This window comes from Crotalus tigris, unplaced genomic scaffold (assembly GCF_016545835.1).
Source record: "Crotalus tigris isolate CLP2741 ecotype Arizona unplaced genomic scaffold, ASM1654583v1 scf7180000018323.1251302, whole genome shotgun sequence".
NCBI classification, from domain to species: domain Eukaryota; kingdom Metazoa; phylum Chordata; class Lepidosauria; order Squamata; family Viperidae; genus Crotalus; species Crotalus tigris.
In genome coordinates this window covers 595,869-617,604 of record NW_024096943.1, presented here as the reverse complement: position 1 = coordinate 617,604, position 21,736 = coordinate 595,869, and the positions used below count along the sequence as shown (strand labels likewise).

At 43.1% G+C, this 21,736-nt stretch overlaps 1 protein-coding gene across 1 annotated transcript in view; it reads right to left on the bottom strand.

The window, feature by feature from the left end:
* Nucleotides 1-3,424: 3,424 nt before the first annotated feature.
* Nucleotides 3,425-21,736, bottom strand: part of LOC120311167 (LIM homeobox transcription factor 1-alpha-like) — a 96,491-nt gene continuing 78,179 nt past the window's right edge. The window contains exons 4-9 of the mRNA XM_039350356.1: nt 18,516-18,748; nt 16,640-16,797; nt 14,269-14,346; nt 13,073-13,208; nt 10,212-10,370; nt 3,425-9,074 (exon numbers count right to left, since the gene is read on the bottom strand). Coding sequence (XP_039206290.1) covers nt 8,920-9,074; nt 10,212-10,370; nt 13,073-13,208; nt 14,269-14,346; nt 16,640-16,797; nt 18,516-18,748 — 919 coding nt within the window. The 3' untranslated portion in view covers nt 3,425-8,919. The remainder of the gene's footprint in view (nt 9,075-10,211; nt 10,371-13,072; nt 13,209-14,268; nt 14,347-16,639; nt 16,798-18,515; nt 18,749-21,736) is intronic.

Here is a 21,736-nt window from a genome sequence, read left to right as displayed (position 1 = left end):
GCTTTTTAGTATGCTATCTAGATTTGCCATAGCTTTCCTCCCCAGGAGCAAGCGTCTTTTAATTTCTTGGCTGCAGTCCCCATCTGTGGTGATCTTGGAGCCCAGGAAGATAAAATCTGTCACTACCTCCATTTCTTCCCCATCTATTTGCCAGGAATTGAGAGGGATGGATGCCATGATTTTGCTTTTCTTAATGTTGAGTTTCAAGCCAACTTTTGCACTCTCCTTCTTCACCCACATCAAGAAGCTCTTTAGTTTCTCTTCACTTTCTGCCATTAAGAGTGGTATCATCTGCATATCTTTTCAAAGGCATATGATCCCCATTTACCATTACCAGTCTCTGGGAAGTAGCCTCCAATACATAGAAAACTTTTGGAAAAAAAATCATACTGAAGGTGGAGGTTTCTTAGGCTCTTTCTTCACCTCCATTTCCTCTCTGGAGGAACATAAATCACATGAAAGCTAATTAATGAATTTTTCTAAATGAGCGGTAGTGTTAATAGGCATTAGTGCAGAAGAGTGACTTGTTTTATGTCCTCCCTCTTCCTCTGGGTCAACTCCCCACCCCCATCCCACAACATCAGACCAGAACGGGAATATTGCCTTGAACCACTGCACTCTTGAATTGCCATCTCCTGCCAAGCAACTTGTCAGCTTTGCCTTAATTCCTCATGCAGAAAATGTCCTCATTTTACACACCGTTTCTTGTTTGCCATTGAGAATGTCCATCGATCATCACAAGGCCCCTTGGTGTCAAAATCCTCTTTGCTGGTGAGGGAAGGCTTTTTTTTTTAAATCCGCAGAGAGGCTAGTGTAGGAAACTGCATTCCATTTGTGTCCGCACATGCACACACAGGTGCACACGCACATCAACACACAATGGCTTGCCTCCAAGAAAAGTCCTATATAGCCAATACCTATGAGAGTGAGCAGAGGAGGTGGATGGTGCAAAGAGTCAACGCCAAACATTTAAAGGTTTGCAGCATTTTTAAAATGGCTTCTTTAGTACATTAGCTAACGAATGAACTCAAGTAAAGGAGCAAATGCACACACCCGTTCATGTAACTGGTTATGAAGTATGTGAACATACACATACTGAACATATGTTCTTGGTGAGAATTCAGATGCCTGCATGTCCTGATTCTAAAGGGGGTGGGGGGGTGGGGGAATCAATTGAAAAAGGCTTGACAAAGTGCCCATGGGTTTCTTTATGATTATGGGCCCTAATTTTGTGAGCAATAATAAGCACAATCAGCACCAGATTCTGTTTAGATATTCTACACTGGACCCTTCCAGAGTCTCAAACTAGAATAAGTTATCAGGAGATAACCATATCCTGACAGCGGTCAGTGGTGGACCTCAGATTTTCTCCTCCATGTAGGTCTGTAGATTTCCTTCTCAGTAGTAGACATAAGCCAGCCACTCTAAACACGTTTAATTCAATTTGTTTTCAATCTTTGTTAAAAATAAAATGAGCATTTTCGATGGTAAGGATGATATTCTGGAGTGGTTCTCTCTGGCTATGAGCCCTGGTGGCGCAGTGGTTAGAATGCAGTACTGCAGGCTACTTCTGCTGACTGCCGGCTGCCTGCAGTTTGGCAGTTCGATTCTCACTGGCTCAAGGTTGAGTCATCCTTCCAAGGTTGGCAAAATGAGGACCCAGATTGTTGGGGGGGGGGCAATATGCTTAGGACTGTAAAGTACTCTGAAGCGGTATATAAGTCTAAGTGCTATTGCTATATCTTACTCCCTGGCTATATCTTATTTTACATTGGAAGCCCTCTGGTCTCACGTAGGTGAATATTAGGCTTCTTTGGCTGCTGTGTTGCTTTGCATGGTATGTCTTTCCCCACTCCCTTTGCTCCTCTAAAATGAGGCCATGTTGTCCAATTCCTACGTGAGGAATGGAATATCTCCAGGTGGATAATAATCTACTTAGGTTGCTACTGCTTTTCAAACAAAGTAATAGGTGTATTTGTGCCACCCAGTACAGGATCAAGAAGGCTTACACATTCTAAAGGATTAAATCATGCAAAACAAAATAGAATCCACATGACAAATTATTGCCTTTGCTGGTCTGCTACATAGTTATATTTTTAAAGAAAAGGTGCTAAATGAATGGAAGTATTTGTAGATAACGCTGTGTCCCTGCATAACAGATACAATGCCCTTGCTGACTTTAATAGGGACACTAAGGAGACAGGTCAAGGTAGTTGGGATGATGATAACTCAAAAAAGCAGGGGATTGTGGTCCGAGATGAAGAACTTGTTTTGGACAGGGAAAAGTGTGAATCCAGGAAATTACAGACCTATGAGCCTGACCTCAATACCTGGAAGATTCTGGAAAAGATAATCAAACAACAAATCAGCAAACACCTAGAGGCAAACAAAGCCATTACCAAAAGCCAACATGGGTTTGTCAAAAACAGATCATGCCAGATAAATCTTATTGCATTCTTTGACCAGGTGACAAAATTAGTGGACCAGAGGAATGCTGTGGATATAATTTACTTGAACTTCAGTAAGGCATTTGATAAAGTAGACTACAACCTACTACTTGATAAGATACAAAAATGTGGGTTAGTAGCATCATCACCAGATGGATTCGTAGTTGGCTGACTGGCTGTATTCAGCATGTGGTCCTCAATGGAACTGCATCTACATGGAGGAAAGTATGTAGTGTGGTGCTCTAAGGGCTCTGTTCTGGGCCCAGTGCTCTTCAACATCTTCATCAATGATTTGGATGAGGGGGTAGATAGGGAACTCATCAAATTTGCAAACGACACCAAGCTGGCAGGAATAGCCAACACTCCAGAAGACAGGCTTAAGATACAGGAGGATCTGGACAGACTTGAACACTGGGTGCTATCTAACAAAATGAAATTCAGTGGTGAAAAAAGTAAGGCTCTATATTTAGGCAAGAAAAACCAAATGATCAAAGGTCCATGGTGGCGAACCTATGGCACGCATACCACAGGTGGCACGCAGAACCCTTTCTGTGGACACACGTGCCGTTACCCGAGTCCTAGGCATTCAGCTGGGTTTTATAAAACCTTTTTGCTTTAGGCCTCCACCACTGTGTGCAAAAAAAAAAAAAAAAAAGTTCAATCAATCAATTTCAACTTCTTGTGGGAAAAAAAAGATCTTGCAAAGTTGGAATTGATTGATTGAACCTTTTAGTCCCACCCAGTCTGTCGTTACCACTGTGGCCACGCCCACACAATGGGCCATGCCCACCCAAATGGCCACACCCACCCAATGGGCCATGCCCACCCGGCACCCAACAATACATAGGTGGGTTTTGAGTTGCAGTTTGGGCACTCGGTCTCTAAAAGGTTTGCCATCACTGGTATAGATGGTACCTTGCTCAATAGTAGCAACTGCGAGAGGGATCTCGGAGTCCCAGTGGGCAATCATTTAAATATGAGCCAGCAGTGTGCTGCAGCTGCCAAAAAAGCCAACACAATGCTAGGCTGCATCAACAGAGGGATAGAATCAAGATCACGGGAAGTATTAATACCACAGAATGAAAGTAAATGCTGGTTTTTGACAAAACCGGCCTACAGTGAACCATTGGTTCGCTTAATGACCACAAAAAGATTGTAAAATCAGGTCAATTGCATGGGTGACTCATTTTACAACCATCACAACTTATGACCATGATGGGCCAGGCTCCATTACAGTCATAACTCAAGGATTCCCTGTATAAGCTGTTTAAAGTACTGAAAGTTGTAAGATGGTTAGTAGTTTGTGGTCCTCTATGCCCTGCAATTTTCCAAGACAGTAGTCATGGAAACAGCAGGATGGTCAAAACAGAATTTACCCCCCACTTCCCTGCTCAACTGGTACTAAGTGACTTGCCCACACTAGCCTGTTCCCAAACATTACTCAGAAATATAGCTGCCATGGAATAGATGATACGAGAATAATTATTGATGTGAAATGACCAGCTCTGGTTTTCTGAAAATACTGCTTTCAGCTATTGGCTTCTGGATAGGAAAGGTTCCCTGTTCTTTAGCTTTACCTCAGAAATCTCAGGCCTGCACAACTGCTGCTTTCTCTGGCCAAATGCCTCTGCATTGCTAAGGATCACTCTTCCAGCCTTGTTCCCTAACTCAAACGTTGTACAACATCATGCAGGTTACTTCTTTTATAAATTCTTTGGGTGCTGATATTGTTGTATTGTCAAAGGTTTCATATGAAGAATTTCCAAAGGTCAAAACACAACTGCTGAATTAGTAGTAGCAGCAGCCACTCTCAAGCATTTTTAACACCCCCCCCCCCATACACACACATATACCTCTTTTGCGTGACATGGATATTTTGCTCCAAGGTGAAGCTACAGATTTGCTAAAGTATTTTTCTAGGCCAATCTTTAGAACTTAGAGGCACCCTGGGATCAGGAAATAGAGAGGATATCCAGGATTGTTTTTTCATGTCACAGCAGGAAAATTGCTCTGCAAAATTTTGGGGTGATGATCCTGGCCCCAGGATGGTGGTGGGGGTGGTGGGGGTAGGAAAATTGTTTTGAAAAGGGGACAGATCCCTGTAGGCTGCCACAGAAGCTTGGGAGATTTGAGATGAGCTGTAAGTTGTTCAGTTGTCTTTTTCTACAACCAGTGCCCAGAATAATTGGTAAATCTTTCCATAAAGCAACCAACTCTAGCGTGAAAATACTGCTAATGTCCAGCTGTGTACAAGGAACTCTTTTTAGAACTTTACCCATGCTCAACATGAATGTCAAAGATCTGAAAATGCAAACAGTGTACCGTAGGAAGGCAAGGCATTAGTTTTTCGCTGTTTTAATTTCCAAATGCACATGCAAAAGACATCAGCACAACACGACAGAGGATCACAACAGGCATGAAAAGGTGAGATTCTTCTTTTCAGCAGGCATGACATCTGGAGAGCACTGATTACTGTGTGCTTGCTTCACAGAAATCCTTTTCAAAACTCACTATACCCAAACCTAGTGCAAATATTTCTGGAGGAAGCTACAGCTGTATAAACATACACAGAGGGCATGATTCATCTGGCTGTTCCATGCATGCCACAATAGTTTCATGTTTTCAGTTCTCTGTCTTGGGAAGGATTTCTTTTTGGTATGTGTACAGTAGTGCCTTCGTGTCAGTGTTAACTCCTGGTAACTGCCTGGACAGGCCCCTGCACTTTTCCTGGCAAAGTTTTCTGGAAGTGGTTTGCCCTTGCCTCCTTCCTAGGACTAGGGAACTGGTCCAAGATCTAACTAACTTCATGCTCAAAGCAGGACTTGACCTCAGCATCCCAGTTTCTAGCCTGTTGCCTTAACCACTGTGCTGATAACGGCCTTTCAACTTTACTAAATATTGTAATCCTGCATCTGTGTATGGGAACGTGTCCTGTTTCAGCCAGTTCTAGCAGGATGCAGATCACAAGCATTTTGATCCTCAACCAGAAATAGTGGCTGGTATAATGTGGGGCAGAGATGTTGCCAAGCAGTCAGTCCGGTGTAGGTTTTCTGCAGCAGCTTGTTGCAGCCAAACCTCTGAAGATACAACTCTAAGCTTCACACATTAAAAAAACAGTGCGTGAACCGAAAGAAAAAGGAAGGGGCTTAAATAGCTATCCTACCTTGAGGAGTATCTTTGATTTAAAAAAAAAAACACTTCAGACATAATAGATTGAGAGGTGACACCCTTATGCTGGTACCCTTTTTATAATCAGTTATTCTGCGCTCTTAAAAAGGGGTTTGCAGTTTCAAGCAGAAATTGTCTCTGCCCAGTAGCAATCTGGCTGTCTCTCCTGTAATTCAGGTAGTCCTCAACTTACAACGGTTTGTTTAGTGACTGTTCAAAGTTACAACAGGACTGAAAAAAGTGACTTCTGATGATTTTTCACACTTACGACAGTTGCCCCATCCCCAGGGTTACATGATTTATATTCAGATGCTTGGCAACTGGTTCATATTTATGACAGTTGCAGTGTCCTGGGATTGTGTGATCATCTTTTGCAACCTTCTGACAAAGTCAGTGGGGGAAGCCAGATTCACTTGACAATCATGTTACCCATTTAATTACTGCAGTGATTCACTTCATTTCAAATTTCTCACCTAGCAACATAATTTCTGGGCTCAGTTGTGGTTGTAAGTCAAGGACTACCCATCTCCTGTATTTGCCAGGCACAGCCCCAGGATAGCTTTGAGATTTTAAAGGACTGAGAGGCTATATAGGTGCAAATTCATATAGAAAAATAAACTTTTAAAAAAGTGAAGCACAGATAATTGGAAGTGCTGGGTTAAGGGGCACAGTGATAGCTAAGTTAGGATTTCTGTGATTAAGTGCCCCATTCTAATCCAAAGCCAGGCTCTGTGATTACAGAGAGGTGCACTGTGGTCTTTTATTTGTTTATAATACAGGTACTATTGCTTAGTGACTGCCCTGTTTAGCAGACCTTTGAGGTTATGATGGTGCCGAAGGAGTAATTTTACAAATGGTCCTTGCACTTAAGACACTTGCAGTGTCCCCTATGGTCACGTGATTGAGATTAGGATGCTCACAACTGGCAGGTATTTACAACTGTCGCAGTGTCCCCTGGTCATGTAATTGCCATTTGCACAGTTCCTAGAAGGTTCCCAACAAGCAGTTCACTTAAGAACCACATCACTTAGTGGTGAAGTTGCCTGACCCATTCATCATTAAGTGTGGATTACCTATACGTCTCTCTTCTTCCTCTTAGATGTAACTGTCCCTGTGTACATAGCAGATGTTGGCACATAATGACTACGAAGGGACAACAGTCCGTTTGCTTTGTTCAGCTGTCCAGTAAGATCAGCTACAGTAGAAGAAATAGTGAACAATTGTGACTGGGCCCGCCGCCCTGTTAAATATTTTAAGACAGGAATAAGCAGTGTGATGCCTTCCAGACAGTTTTTTACTGTCATGGCTGCAGCCTCTTGTTGTTTGCCAAACTGGTTGAAAGTGCCTTGAGTTAAAAGTTCAAAACAGGGCAAAGGATTTGCATTTAAAAGAGCTCAGCCTTTTACCACAAATGTATACATTTGAATTTTCCCCACCCCAGCCCTTCATACATAGTTATAGCCCTAGGATCTCCTTTTTAATGAGCTGCTGGTTAACACTGCTTATGTTAACATTGCTGGTTAACATGTATGCCACTGATTTTTAGGCTGGCTACCCGTGAACTCTGTGGTCAGCCTAAAAGAGAGAAGTCTGCTTTTAGAAAAATCATTTTAGCCAGACACATTTGCTCCATATCAGATTATCTCCTGGTAATCTGTTGTAGAGCAAATGTGTCTGGCTAAAATGATACACCTCTTGGTGTATTACAGAGGTTTTTTTTATGTCATCCGGATATGTCAGCAATAAAAATGTTTCCATCCAATTCATAGATCTGCAGAATGTAAAAGTGGCTCAGAGATCCAGGAGACAAGTGTGCCCTTTTGGGGGGGGAGGGGCAGAACAAAAGCGTGCCCTTTTGGGGTCCCTTCTTGGTAATGACGATCCAGATTGCATGCTATAGTGGCAAAAGAAAGCATTGCTACGATGTCTTCTGAGCTGCTTTGACCAATGAAAGAGCATGACTGAGGCCATCTTGCATGAAGTCTTCAGCTAGGGTCAGATAATTAATGGAAAGTCTCTATGGCTCAGAAGCAGCCAAGAGGTCAGGGAGTTTCAGTCATGTTCTTAGGAAGAGCATCCTTAGAATCTGTCTAAGGAGCCCATTCTGAAGAGTTGAGCTATTCTGCATAGCTTTCAAAAATGTCTTTAACTGGGTGCCATGTTCTAAAATTCTTTCAGATCGAGGAGACACAGCACTGGCTGGGGAGTCTTAGGACCACAGCAAAGTTGAACAAGAAAGATTGGTGAGGAGGTATAGTTTTTCAGTGTTGCAGAAAGTATATCAATGTGATAAATGAGAAAAAGCAACAGTCCAGTACTTGCTCAGGGATGAAGCAGTTGCTGCATTGTAGTGAGAGAGATTTATGGAGGGTCCTTAAATATTCAAAGGTAGATTGGGCAGAAACCGGTGCAGTGCACATTGAGTACCATGGAGGTAGTTTTCCAGCTATCTCAAGAGGGGAGATCTATGGCTTTCCAGGTGTTCTTAAACTTTATCATGTTCATCATAGCAAATCATTGACCAGGGTTTTGGAGCGGATTAGAGAAACAACATCCATAGTTCCCCATGCTGTCTGTCCTTAATCTAGATCCTTTCTCAGTAGTCCATAGAATCTCTCAGCTATCTGGAGGAGGTATAATATATAGCAATGATAAACTGTTTCATTTTCCAAGAAGAACCTTCTAAATTGCAGTTCTGTGAGCAGGCTGGGATTCTGAGTTCAGAACTTCACTCTCTTTTTTAACAAATTAGAAATCCCAGAATCTTTATAGGTGGCAAGCCCTAGCAGTTAATATGACTTAATCGATGTTTTTAATGTCAAAGTACTCTTATGGGATACTTTACTTTAGGGAGATTTGTTTTCTTTCTGGCTAATCTGTACATCAGCTCATTCAAGAGAAGGGAATTTTCCATGTCAATAAAAGTTGAGAAAAAGCACCCCCAAAGCATGGAAACCTTACCAAGAGCAACCTTACCTCCTGCTTTTGTGCTTGATGTATCAACTAGGTGTAACGCCCTGCAGTTTAAACACAAAGAACACGATGCTAGACGTACAGCTACACAATATGAAACTGCCCATCGAGAGGACATTGGGTGAGGGGACGGGAAAGGCAGTGCAGCAAGGTCCTCCATGGTTCAATTCTCAATGCCCAGGAAGAATCACATACAGACCTGACAGCCTCACATGCCTTATTAGTGTTAAAGGGTCCAAAGAGTTCTGCCCGATGGATTGGTCTTGCCCCTCCATGCCATTTACCCCCTTCTACACCCAGAGTGGCTCGTATCAGGCGTAAGAACCAAGGGTCAGGAGGTAAAGTAGGAGTTTTGCATGGAGTACAGCCTGTCGATTGGATTGCCCACTCGTGTCTGCAGGAGGTTGGCCTCAGCCGCAGACAGCAGGCAGTCGCCCAAATGGCCGATCGTGTCGCTGTCCATGTCATGGAAAACACCTTCCGAATCTAAATGGAAAAGAAAAGAGATGGTAAACATTGCTTGGGAAGATGAAGGTTCTCAAGCTAGAGTAAATCATGTTCCTCGCTGAGAGAGAAACATGATTGGTCAGAAAATGCAGCCACCCCCAGATTCTTGTAGGTCTTCAATTAGTATGGCATCACGGATTCTGTAATTCCTTGCTCCAACTAGTGATGGCTTAAGGCAAGGAACCAGTTCCCCCCTTTCACCCAGAAGGCTGATAGCTGCTACTATATCTCACTGTTGATGTAGCTCTCTCCATACAGGTGAACTAATCAGAGTAAAAGGGGTCTATGACCATTTGCCATGGCCATCTCACCATGGCCAGCTCTCTATGGCCAACTTGCCATGGCCATCTCGCTATGGCCAATTTGCCATGGCCATCTCATCATGGCCAACTCACCACAGCCAACTTGTTGTGGTCAACTTGCTGCAGGACAACTCGCCACAGCTAATTCGCTGCAGGACAACTCACTGCAGGACAAGCGTTACACAGTACGATATCAAAGAAATAGGGGAATAGACTCATTGAAGGAAGGATGGAAAAGGAGGGACAGAATAAAATGTAAATGGCAAAAACTAAAATATTTTTAAATTTATTTTAAATAATTAAATGGAATTGTTCAATTGCCCCGTAGCGAGTTGTCGCACAGCGAGTTGTCCCGCAGCGAGTTGTCCTGTGGCGAGTTGGTTGTGGTGAGTTGGCTATGGCAATTTGTCCCATTCCGGAGCAAAAGATTGCCTAGGACAGCCACCGCCTCCTCCTCCCTCTGCTCCTCAGCCTCTTGTTTTCGAGGCCAATACAAAAGTCCCACTTTCAGTGTCGGGTAAATGCATATGTCAGGTATGACATATGCATTAGGTACAATTCACGGCCTGATAGATGTTCACCGATAGCCTTTGAAGGGAGGAAAAAAAAATAGAAACAGAAAAAGGGACTGATGGTTCTAAGGTAGCCAAAGGTTGCCTTCCTTTGGGGAGACGTAATCATTATGCAACCACATTAGAAGAGCGCTGGCAAGAAATAAAAGCACGTTGCAGATATAGCAGAACAAGGTGATACAGTAGTTGGATAGCTGAAAGGGAGAAACTGAAAGGAATTTGAGGAAGATGAGGGAGCTCACCGTATGGATGAAGATGGTCTCCTGGCAACTGGGGTGGGGTGAGTCCTTGCCGGTACAAGTCTGTGCTGTAGCTGTTCTGATCCAAGGGAAGCAGCTGCTGCTGGGCAATCCTGGAGTAAGGTACCATGAGCCCATCTATTCCATGCACACTGGCGCTATCTATTGAGCAGTTGGCGAAGCAATAGGAAAGAAGGCACAAACCATCATTAGGAAACATTAACAACAATAATACTTTTTATAAAGAACAATGAACAACAATTGAAGGTACTTTCTCCAAGATCAGGTGAGACTTATTGGATGGGTGTGCCATGCTTGGTATTCTTTTTTTTTTTTTAAACTAGCAAATGGAGGAAAAACAAATATATAGACGTAGCGGAATATAGGTTATAATGACCAAAATGATGGCTCAATACTTCTTACCCAAGGTATCTGGTTGAAATTGAAAATGGTCAGGTATTGCTTTTATAGTGCTCTCTTGATTGCAGGAATTTCATTTTTATTTATTCTTAAGTGTGTTTCTGGCTTTCATATTTCAGATAAAAATTTGGTGATCATGAGCGGACACTCCTAAGTTGCTTAGAAGCCAACTGTAGCTTTGGACAGGGCTTTGGTAAAACTTGTCTGGCTTTAATGTTGCTGTACTGTAACTGTCATGGCATTTCCCAGGGAATTACGGGGGATGATAGGCTTCTCCCTAACAGAAGCACCAATACAAAATAAAATAAAATAAAACCTGTGCAATTCCCAAATTGCAGGATGGTTGGAAACCATGATAATTAAACTGGACATATAAGCCTAAAAACGTCGTCTTCTACAATGTTCAGTCATTGCAAACACTGTTTAATTAAAATACAGAGCTTGTACACAATCACTACTGGTTCTCAAACCTTTGTACATTTTGTACATGTTGGTACCCATTATTTTTCCTATTTAATGTATGTTATATCTTACTCTCCTTTTAAGCACAAGAATTATTGAGCCAGTTTTGTTCCCTGTTATTTGCCGCCTGCTCTGCATTGGAAACTGTAATGTAATTGAACCATGAAGACGTTTTTTTGAATATTAAATTTGTTTGCCTGAAAAAGGGTTGTTAGATCTTATCACAGCAAGGAGATGTTGGACTAGAGCTTTTGCTTGACTTACAATCATTCATTTAGTGACCGTTACAGTGGCACTGAAAAAAAAGTGAAAAAAAAAGTCTTCATACTTACAACCCTCACAACATCTTCATAGTCACGGTGATCAAAATTTGGGCACTTGGCAACTGGCATGTATCTGTGATGGTTTCAAGGTCACAGAGTCACATGATCACCATTTGCCATCTTCCCAGTTGGCTTCCAATAAGTATAGAGCTAGTTCCCCTCCCCCCTCCCCCCACACATGCACCTTTCAGGATATTTTGTATCTCCCCAATATGAAATGTTAGCATGTAATTCTTTATCTGTGTGGGAAAATTAGATTAAAATAATGCTTCTGAGGCCTCAAATCTATCTTATCCAATTTCATTTCTGACTTATGTTCCCTGTCTTCAACAGGCAGGATCTTAACAGGTGACAAACTCCCAGTGAGAAAATCTTATCTAAACTATATGTAACCTGTCAGAAAAAGATAACTTACCGATCTGGATATACCAGATACTTGATCCCAAGCAGGATTGTGCAAGGATTTTAATCACACCTACATGTTTGAGTTAGGTCAGTGGTGGTGAACCTGTGGCATACATGCCAGAGGTGGCACTCAGAGCCCTCTCTGTGGGCACACACGCCGTCACGCCAGCCTCGCCTCCCCCCCACAATCCCCTCTTCACCAGCAGCCCCCCCCCCCAGAGGAGAGTCGCCCCCAGTTGTAGCCTGTGCGGAGCAGTGCAGCCAAGGACATGGCAGCAGGTACAAGACTCCGCCCCCTGTGCCCTGCAGCATCATCTGCTGCATGACCGCCATGGTGCTGCAGGCCCGCCTGAGCAATCTGCCGTGGTGGGGCACGGAGGCAGTAGGTGGCCCTGCGGGGTGTGGGGGTGTGGCAGAGTGGGTGGGGCAGGAGGCGGGGCAGAGTAGGCTGAGCAGGGAGCAGAGCAGAGTGGGCGGGGCAGGGGCAGAGCAGTTTTTGGGCACTCGGTGTCTAAAAGGTTCGCCGTCACTGAGTTAGGTAGTTAACACAGCTGTTCTGGTGAGCATGTTTTATGTTTTTAGATGGACTGTGGGAAATTAGGGTTGGGAGCAGTAGCATTCTTCTAAGTAGATTCTGGAAGCTGGGGGTTTATATGTGTATATCCAAATGCTAAGTGGGGCAAAATCCCAGCAGATGTCAAGGGATAGTTTGCAGGAATACTTGGGCTCCAGAACGTCACACGCTAGATTGGGACCACCTCTCTTTTGGATTTCTATCTTCTCCAAATGATGTGATGTAATTTGCAATTCAAAACCTCTTCCTCCCCCCAGCTTATAAAACGTCTATTTCAGGAGCAAATGTGTTAGCCCTTTGAAATGGTCCATACAAGAAAGATGACCAGGAGCCCTCAGCTTACATTAAACACAATCTTGCAAAACTGAAAGTATTTCTCCCTTCCTCTCTTTGCACTCTCCAGAAAACTAGGGAAGGTTCCTTCTGAAATACTTCCCGTGTTTTTCTCCACCTGTGGATTCAGTTGCCTTTTATCACACCCTTGTCTAAAGGGCAGATTTAAAAGGCAGGGTTTTAATAAATAAATAAATAAATAAATCCATTGAAAAATGCACATTTGAAACAGATGAATACAAAATTGAGATGGTCCCAGTTTCTGAATGTACACATGAGAAACCAACATGGCTCAGAAGAAGACCAAGCTATCTCTAGGAATTCTGTTATTCTTGAGATGTTTTTACCTTCACTGTCCTCATTGCTCTGTCTGCTGCTGCGTCCATTTCCCCTCCCTGCCCCTAGACGGGGATTTCCCAGCTGCTCTTGCTCCTGTTGCTGCTGCTGTTGTTGCTGCTGCTGCCTGCGGGCTATCTTTTTCATCTGCAAAGAGGTGTTTGGATGCATCTGAGTGGGTGTACAATAAAGGGGGGAAAAGAAGGACAGAATGCCCTCTGAAATTGAACAAAGGGGGACTTTGGGGAGAAAAGGTGGACTTTGACTTGCCCCTACTTTGTAGATCCATTACCTCCCAGGTCATAAAATCAGAGGATTGGAAAGGGTCTTGGAGAACTTTTAGCACAGGACAGGAATCCTCAGATCATCCAGATGATCTAGCCTAAATGTTGTCTGAAAACCTTCAGGGATGAGATTCCTGTCAGTCCAGGAGGTTGGGCAGTTCCATTGTTTAATAGCACTCATGATCAGGATTTTTTTTTTTTCTGATTACCATCATCACACACCATTACCCTTTCAACGGCTATCTGATGAGCAAAAGAGGGTCCTTACATACTGTTGTGCCTGTCACAACAATTCAAACTGGGGAAGCTGGCAACTGTTTTAGTCTGTTATTTACATTTTGGGAGATGCAGAGAGAGTCTTTGCTGATGAACAACTAAAAATGCCCTCAGTATTAATGGAAGTAGAAAGTATTTACAACATGAAATAAAATGTTACCCCCTAGTGATTCTTCCCCAGATGAAACTGCTGTTAAACAAATAGCTGTAGGGTTGTTTATAAAGTTGGTACCCACAATAATAAATTCTCATTTTGGGAAAGAGGTAAGTTGGTTAGAGGGTGGATGCGGTTTGGGAGAAAATGGGTGAGCAATACCAAAAATGGGGTGTATTAATTTGTTTTATTTTTTATCTGAAGTATTTTTATGATTGTATTGTATTGCAAAATTGAAATAAATTTTTTTTACAAAAAAAAAATAATAATAATAAATTCTCATTTTGTACATGGCTAAACCAGGGCTTCCCAAATTCTAGGAGTTAGATATCCCTGTCAACAATCATGTTTGTTTTGGAATTTGTACTGTTGAAGAACTTCTAGGTTTGGGAAATGAGTTAGCTCACAGTTAGGGATAAGCAGGCATTTGTCTGCCTCTGTTTGGCTGGAGATAAACTGTCATTTAATGCAAAACTCAGAAATGATCACTCACCTTGGCTCTTTGATTCTGGAACCAGACCTGCACTACACGGACAGTCAAACCAGTTTCAGCTGCTAATGTCTCCCTTACCTGCCCATTATAGAAAATAGAAAAGGAGTCATTAAAAAGCTAAATTCATGTGACAATAAGGAAGCCCTCTGTACAAATGGTGACTTTGGGTACATTGTGCTCCATGACTCCTCACTTATGAGGTGATGCAGGGTTCAACTCATTTTCTTATTTTGCTTACCATCTACATGAAACTGCTGGATGAGGTCATCCATTGGTTTAGGGCAGTGGTGGCGAACCTATGGCATGCGTGCCAGAGGTGGCACTCAGAGCCCTCTCTGTGGGCACATGTGCCGTCGCCCCAGCCCTGCCTTCCCCACAGCCCCCTCCTCACCAGCAGCCCCCCTGGAGGAGAGTTGCCCCTGAGCACGGCCTACCAGAGCAGCGCAGCTAAGGACATGGTAGCCAGGCAGTGGGGAGAAGACTCCACCCTCGCGCCCTGTCGCACACAGTTGATGCTGTGCAGGCAGAAGGTGTGGTTGCCATGGCACTGCTGGTCCACCTGGGCGATCTGTGGCGGGCCGTGGAGGCAGTTGGCAGCCCTATTTTTTTTAATCTGCCAGCCGCCCAATCAGGTGGCCTCAACATTGAAATAATAAATAAAATAAACGTGGTATCTTTCAATGTATTATCAGAAATCTAGCAAATGTATGTTTCTTCCAAGGAAAGAAAGGCTCAGAGCTTAGGTGATATTTAAGACAGGAACAGGCAGAGGTTTTTTTGTTTTTGTTTGCATCCAGCAGCTCAAATACTAGCATCTGAGTGTGATAAATGAAATATTGGACTATCCCACACCATTGTGGGAGATGGGAGAAGTAAAGCTCATCACCTCCTTTTTGGCAGTTGGACAATAGGTTAAGTAGAATAGATGCCCTAAGATAAGTGGAGGAAAGAAAACAGAATCTGATTGGGCTATGCAGGGGAGTTATGGGAAGATGGATGAAGTGGTAGATTGCTTGCATTCTAGTAAAGCAATTAAAGGGTAAAGGTTGAACTGGCCACTCTCTTAAAATAGCAGGAACTGAAAGAATTTAGGAAGGAAGGGAGCAATAAGTCCACAGGATTTTTTTTTAAAAAAAGAGGGAAAGAAATTGAAAAGAGATAGTCAGTGTGCAAAACAGAAAATAGACACAGTGGTGGATCTGAGGAGGCGCTCCTGATGTCGTCTTTTAGAGAGAAACCTGTTATGGTGGAAAATCTTTTTTTCTCTTGAGAACCACCCTCCCTCTGGTCTAATTGTGAGGGACTGAATGGTGGGATGGTAGGGTTGATGCAAGAGTAGGTGACACCAGAGACTAGGACAGTGATGGCGAACCTTTTAGAGATCGAGTGCCCAAACTGCAATCCAAAACCCACTTATTTATTGTCGGGTGCCAGGTGGGTGTGGCCCACTGGATGGGTGTGGCTGTGGTGGTCATGGCAGATTGGGTGGGTGTGGCCAATGTGGGTGTGATCACCTCAATGTTGGTCATGGGGAGGGATGTCTGTGGAGGCCAGGCAGGGTTGGGGGAGATCCAGGGGGTCTCTGGCAGGTGGGGCGGTGGGCAGGAGGCTCGTCCTGCAGGGTGAGGCGAGGCAAGGCAGGGCGGGGGTGTCATTGTCACAGGAAAAGGTGAGGCAGGGGCCGGGGTGGCTGCTGCCTAACACCATCAGCCCCTGCACACAGAGGCTAGTAAGCGCATGGGTGCTGGGATGCATCCAGCCATGTGGGACCTCGGCCAGGTAGTGGGCGGCTGGTTGAAGAGGGTCAGTTCCCATCTCTGGGGCATGGCGCACGTGCCCACAGAGAGGGCTCTGAATGGGTTCGCCACCACTGGACTAGGACAACTATATCTGGGCTAGGGGACCACTGGATGGCAACAATATACTAATATTTTCTGTTTCTCTTTACTGATCATCTGCCCGTTGTGACTAAAGCCTAAAGTATGTGAGAATTACTCTCCCTGACATTCTGTCCTCTCTTTCCCCCAAGTGTTTATGGAGATTCTCAGTGATCCAGGTCATGGTTGTCCCAAAGGTGCTTTTTCAAGAGGCAGGTGGACTTTCTTGTTTTTCTTTGAAGAAAAGCAAGGAAGTCCACTTGCCTCTTGAAAAAGCACCTTTGGGTCCTTCTCCCAAACAACACGCTACAGAAAAGGCTTTGCTAACGATGATTAAAAACGGTGGTTTCAAAATTAGAGTGCTTATGTTCTTAGGACCGCAGGTCAGCCATCCCTCCACTCACAGTTGGGGTGGAATCCCTTGAAAGAAAGAAAGAAAGAAAGAAAGAAAGAAAGAAAGAAAGAAAGAAAGAAAGAAAGAAACTCGACCTGACCTTCCGGCAGGGTTTGGAGGAGACTTCAAAGGAGGCCTTGAATGCCCGTCGCTGCTGCGTGGTGAGGATGGTACGTGGGCGTTTGGAGCGCTTGTGATCCTTGCTTTCCTCTCCTCCTTTGCCATGTGGGTGGCTCCCATCCTCATCTTCACTCTTCACTATGAAAGAAAATATGGATTATGGAGGATTCCCTGGCTGGTCACTAACAAGGGAAATTTCCCTAGAAACATAAGGTACCCAAGTATGGTTAGCCATCATTTCATTCACTAAATCACTTGCCTTTCCTGAATGGACGTTACCAAACTACACCTCTTGAAGCAGATTCTGTTAGGTACAGTATACGACAGATTCTAACCCTAACCCTGGTCCTGCCACAAAATTGCTAGTCTTGAATGCAAAAAATTGAGAGAATGACTTTCGTTGATTGAAACTTTAAAAAAATGTAAAAAGTTACCAGGACAAAAGCGGTGCATCCCAGCATCAGGACCTGGCATGGTTTGGCATGTGCTAAAGCCACGCACCCCCAAAGAGGCTAAGGGTCAATTTTGGGATCTTTTGTTGCTGCTGCTTTTCCTCCTCCTCACTGTCCTTGCTGGCATAAACATGTGAACAAAAGTTATGAGAGTGGAATGCCCCTTTAACTTACCTTGTTCTTTTACTTTAATACTTACATGAATTAGGCCTAAAAAGGCAAGGAAAAGACAGGCCTATTCCAGAAACAGATGCCAGAAACAGGGAAAACCTCTTGGCCAAGCACTCCAAACTCCCCTTCCTCCCAACCACCCCCATTGTTAAAGGAAGAAAGACAAAGCCAGGAAAGGGGGTAAATATTCTTCACATGCATTCTGCATGGAATGGAAGAACAGAATCTCCTTGTATATTGGAATGAAGGTTTGTATATTCACTAATAACGTATATGCCTAAAGGATTTTTAACATACATGCTTCAGGTTGTTTAACTCCAGTTAGCGATTACCATGCACAGTTTATAATTGAATGGGTTTTTTTTTTTTTTGCAAGATGTCACACATGGACTCCATATGTGCTCCCTCCCACCAACCCCAGACCATTATAGCCACTTTCTATTCTCTCCTCTAATTGGGGCTTTGGATTGGAGGGAAGCAGAGCTGGTTCACTGATTCTAGGCAATTTCCCTAACCAAAAAATGAAAAATTGGCCTGGGTCAATAGTGGGTCCTTTGAAAAGACATAGGTTTTAGTGGGTGCCTAACCACAACAACTTTGATGCTTGGCCCAGATCCAGATCTTCTAAAGCATGATGGTCTTTAGATACTTTGGATCTTAACATCCCCAGAATATGGATGATGACAGTTATATCCACTACAATCAGAGAAAGATGTATGGGGAAAGGAGGTACAGATCTGTCCTTCTCATTCTGTGTAAGCAACTTTGACATCTGTAGTCCTTTTCACTTCCTACAGCCTTCCAACATGTCCTACTACTCTCTTTCCATCCCTGGAGGGTACAGGAGTTCTATCCAGCTATATTTTAATCTCTTTTAGCATTAACTAGGGAGATAGAATTCAAGGAAAGAAAGTGGAAAATCTCAGTCTGGGCGTAACACTGAGCCAGGAATTCAATACAGTGAACCTTCACATTTTGTCTCTTTGACATCAATAGGGATTTTCTCCTGCAACACTGCGTATTCAGGATTGTACAACTTTTCTTGATTGGAAATAAGAAACCAGCTAACAGGATGGGATATTCCTTTGTCCACACAGGGTTGTGTTTCAGCAGCCTCGAATGCTGGGAGCTGGTTATGGGACACAGGACGGTGAAAAAGACCTCTCTGCGCATGTTCAGGGTCATTCTTTTAACCCTACTGAGCAGAAAACCCCATGGCCACTCCTCTCTCACCTGACTCAGTGGGTGCAGGGCTGATGGCACTTAGCATTTCTCTCTCCTTCTCATAGTCGCTGCGGCAAAGCAGCTGCCCTTCCTTCAGCACAAACTCATCTCCACGCTGCAACCGCCGCTCACACTCACAGCAGGAGAAGCAGTGGACGTGGTAGACGTTCTCCAGCACCCGCATGATGAATTCAGAAGGAGCCACAGCTTTGAGGCAACCGCTGCATTTGGTCTGGAAGAGCCTGACCCAAAGGAGGGGGGGGGAGAGAATTGGGGCAAAGCAATTAAGATGATAAGGCATGAAGCTGATGAAGAGACCTAAGTTGCTACAGTACATCCCACCCCCTTCTGCAGATTTTTAGATTTCTTGTCTACATGCCTTGTCTACATCGGCTGCACTAAAGTTAAAGTTCATTTTTCCCCAATTTACACAAGCTTTTCCATCTGATTGCCAATGGGCCTTACTTCACAGGTAGACAAACTGCGGTCCATAGGAAGCACATGATGGCACAGTGTTGAAATGCGTCACATAAAGAATGACATGTTGCATGTCCTACTTTAACTGTGAGATTGAGAGAGGATTCTTTCTTGTGCTCCACAGTTCAGTTCAATTCATTTCACCGTTAAGTTCAGTCAGTCCATTCCACTATTTAGCTCTATTAATTCAGCGTAAATGTCAACTTCTACAAGCTTCAATTAGTTTAAAACATCCAGATTATAGTGTAATATAAAGAGTATAAGGATCATAAATGATAATATTATTATGATAATATTATCATTTATGGTGGACATGCCCAGTTGCGAAAAAATACTGGACTACAATAAGAAGATGGATCGAAGAAACCTGTAGACTGGAAACCAGAGATCTTTTTGCTGGGTATTTTAAACAGAAAATATAGTAAAGAAATATGAAGGAAGAAAAATGTAAATAAGAAACAACAGGGCAATAAGGACAAATATTCTAAAGAAGAATAAGGGCGGAAATGTAAATAATAGAAGATAACCGTTACGTAATCCCTGTTAAAAAAAAGGGGGAGGAGTATATACTGTGTGTGTATGTGTGTTATGTTTTGCTTTGTTTTTTTTGTTTTGTTTTGTTGGTTAAAAATAAAATAAAATAAAATAAATTTTAAAAAAAGAGCATAAGGATCATTGTTAGTAGGTATGTAAAATATTGAGGCCCAAGGAAGTAGACTTAATATTTCAGCCTGAAGTCAGATAATTGAGCAAATTTAGAAGTGAGAATAGTTTTAAGGAGCCATCCCCCAATGTACTGTAATTCCTTCCCTTTTAAAAATTGAACACATATCCAGCTAGGTGGCAGCATCTAGTCTACTAGGGCTGATCTTGAAAAGCATAGGAAGATTGGACTAGGTTACTAGAGCTTGGGTGAGAGACCACTAAGTACACTGGGAAGATGGAAGAAAGCAATAGCAATTACCTTCTACCCTATCATCCTGAAAGGTGTCTGGAACATTTTCTTGCAGTCACTTGGAGTTAAGGATTACTATAAAATTATTTAAAATCCGTTCCCTTCTTTTGCAGCCAGAAAAGAACGCCACTGGAAGATTTAAGTTTGAACTCAAAACAGCAACAACAGCAACAATAATGATGCTGAAACTAGCTGTTTGAGTAATCAAGACAAGTACAGTTTTATTAAACTAAAATGGGTTTAAACCATTATTGTAACAGTTGAAGAAGCACTGCATTGTTATTCATTAGTTCTGTATCAGATGGGATGTACATTTATTTTATTTTATTTTTTTAAAAAAGTAAAATTAAAGCAATGTTGAACAGGAAGAAGTACTGCGTGCCCCTTTGGAAAAATAAAGCAGGTAACCCATAACGATAAAATGTTGATTTTTCCAAAGTTTCCTCCCCCATTGTGTTTTATTTCTTCTTCCTGCCTCTTTAAAGACTTTACTTTTCTTTCTTTCTTTCTTTCTTTCTTTCTTTCTTTCTTTCTTTCTTTCTTTCTTTCTTTCTTTCTTTCTTTCTTTCTTTCTTTCTTTCTTTCTTTTAGTTTTGGCACCAGAGAATTCCTGAAGAACCCTTTTGGTTTGCCTGGTACTCTAATTCCAAACGGTTTGCAAACCGATTCTGCCCGTAACTTCATCTGTCAGTTTGAGAGGCATTCCTTCCCCGTCATAAATAACAAACAGCACTACCCTAGATCCGTGACCCTAAAATTTCCTTTAAAGTCTTCGCCTCCTGGCATGGCGAGGCATTTGAATAGAGAAATCAATAACTGCAGCCAAGACGTTTGCAGCAGATGGTTCTGATGAAGTAATTTGGGAGCTAAACAAACGCGAGTGGGGCGGCTCACCGAGCTGACAGCTTCTCTTTAGCCACTTGACAAGAGAAAGTAATAAAATGAGGATTAATTAGCCTGTTGTTTAAACACACCGGATCCTCCCAGCCAGCGGGGAAACTCATAAACCGGGATTGAGAACAAGACGTGGGTTAATCCTCCTAGCAAACTCTTGCTGAGCGCGGAATGGGGAGGATTTACCAGGGACGGCTCATCCCTGCCTAATACTCTCCGCTTGGATTTACACTTCTGCTTGAATAGGCTGGGGCCGTTCCGACGGCCAGAGAGAGAGAGAGAGAAGGAGGGGGGGAGAGAGAGAGAAGGAGGGAGGGAGGGAGGGGGAGAGGGAGAGAGAGAGGGGGGATGCCTGCTCGTTTTCTTTCTTGGATTTATTGCGGCTGAGAAAGGAGGAAGGACATAGGTGTGAGGCGGGCAGTCAGGCAAACAGAAACAGCCAGAGCAAATTAAAAAGCACTTTTGGAAAAACAGCGTCGGCCAGGGTGATCAGGGTTCAAATTCCCACACAGCCAGAAAACTCACTAGAGATGGCCACAGATCACCTCTCTACCTAACTGCTTTGCCGAGTTATTCTGGGAATGAAGTGGGGAGGGGAGAGAAAGCCACCCACCCTTCCTTGAACATCTGGGAGAAAATGCAGAATAGTAATATAATAAATGCAGGTGGAAGTGGAGTTAAACTTTGGATGGAAAAGGGAAAGGGGGTGAGTTTTCAGGTTTGAACGCCATATTTTATTTCAAAATCTGACTTTAGCCTCCTCCTGTTTTCACAGGGTTAAAGGCTGCAGTAACATTTAAAACTTTTTTTTTTTAAAAAAATCTGCTCTGTTATTATTTTTACTAATTTTGTTTTGTATGTTCTACACAACATTTTAATACAATATGCTTTTATCAATATTTAA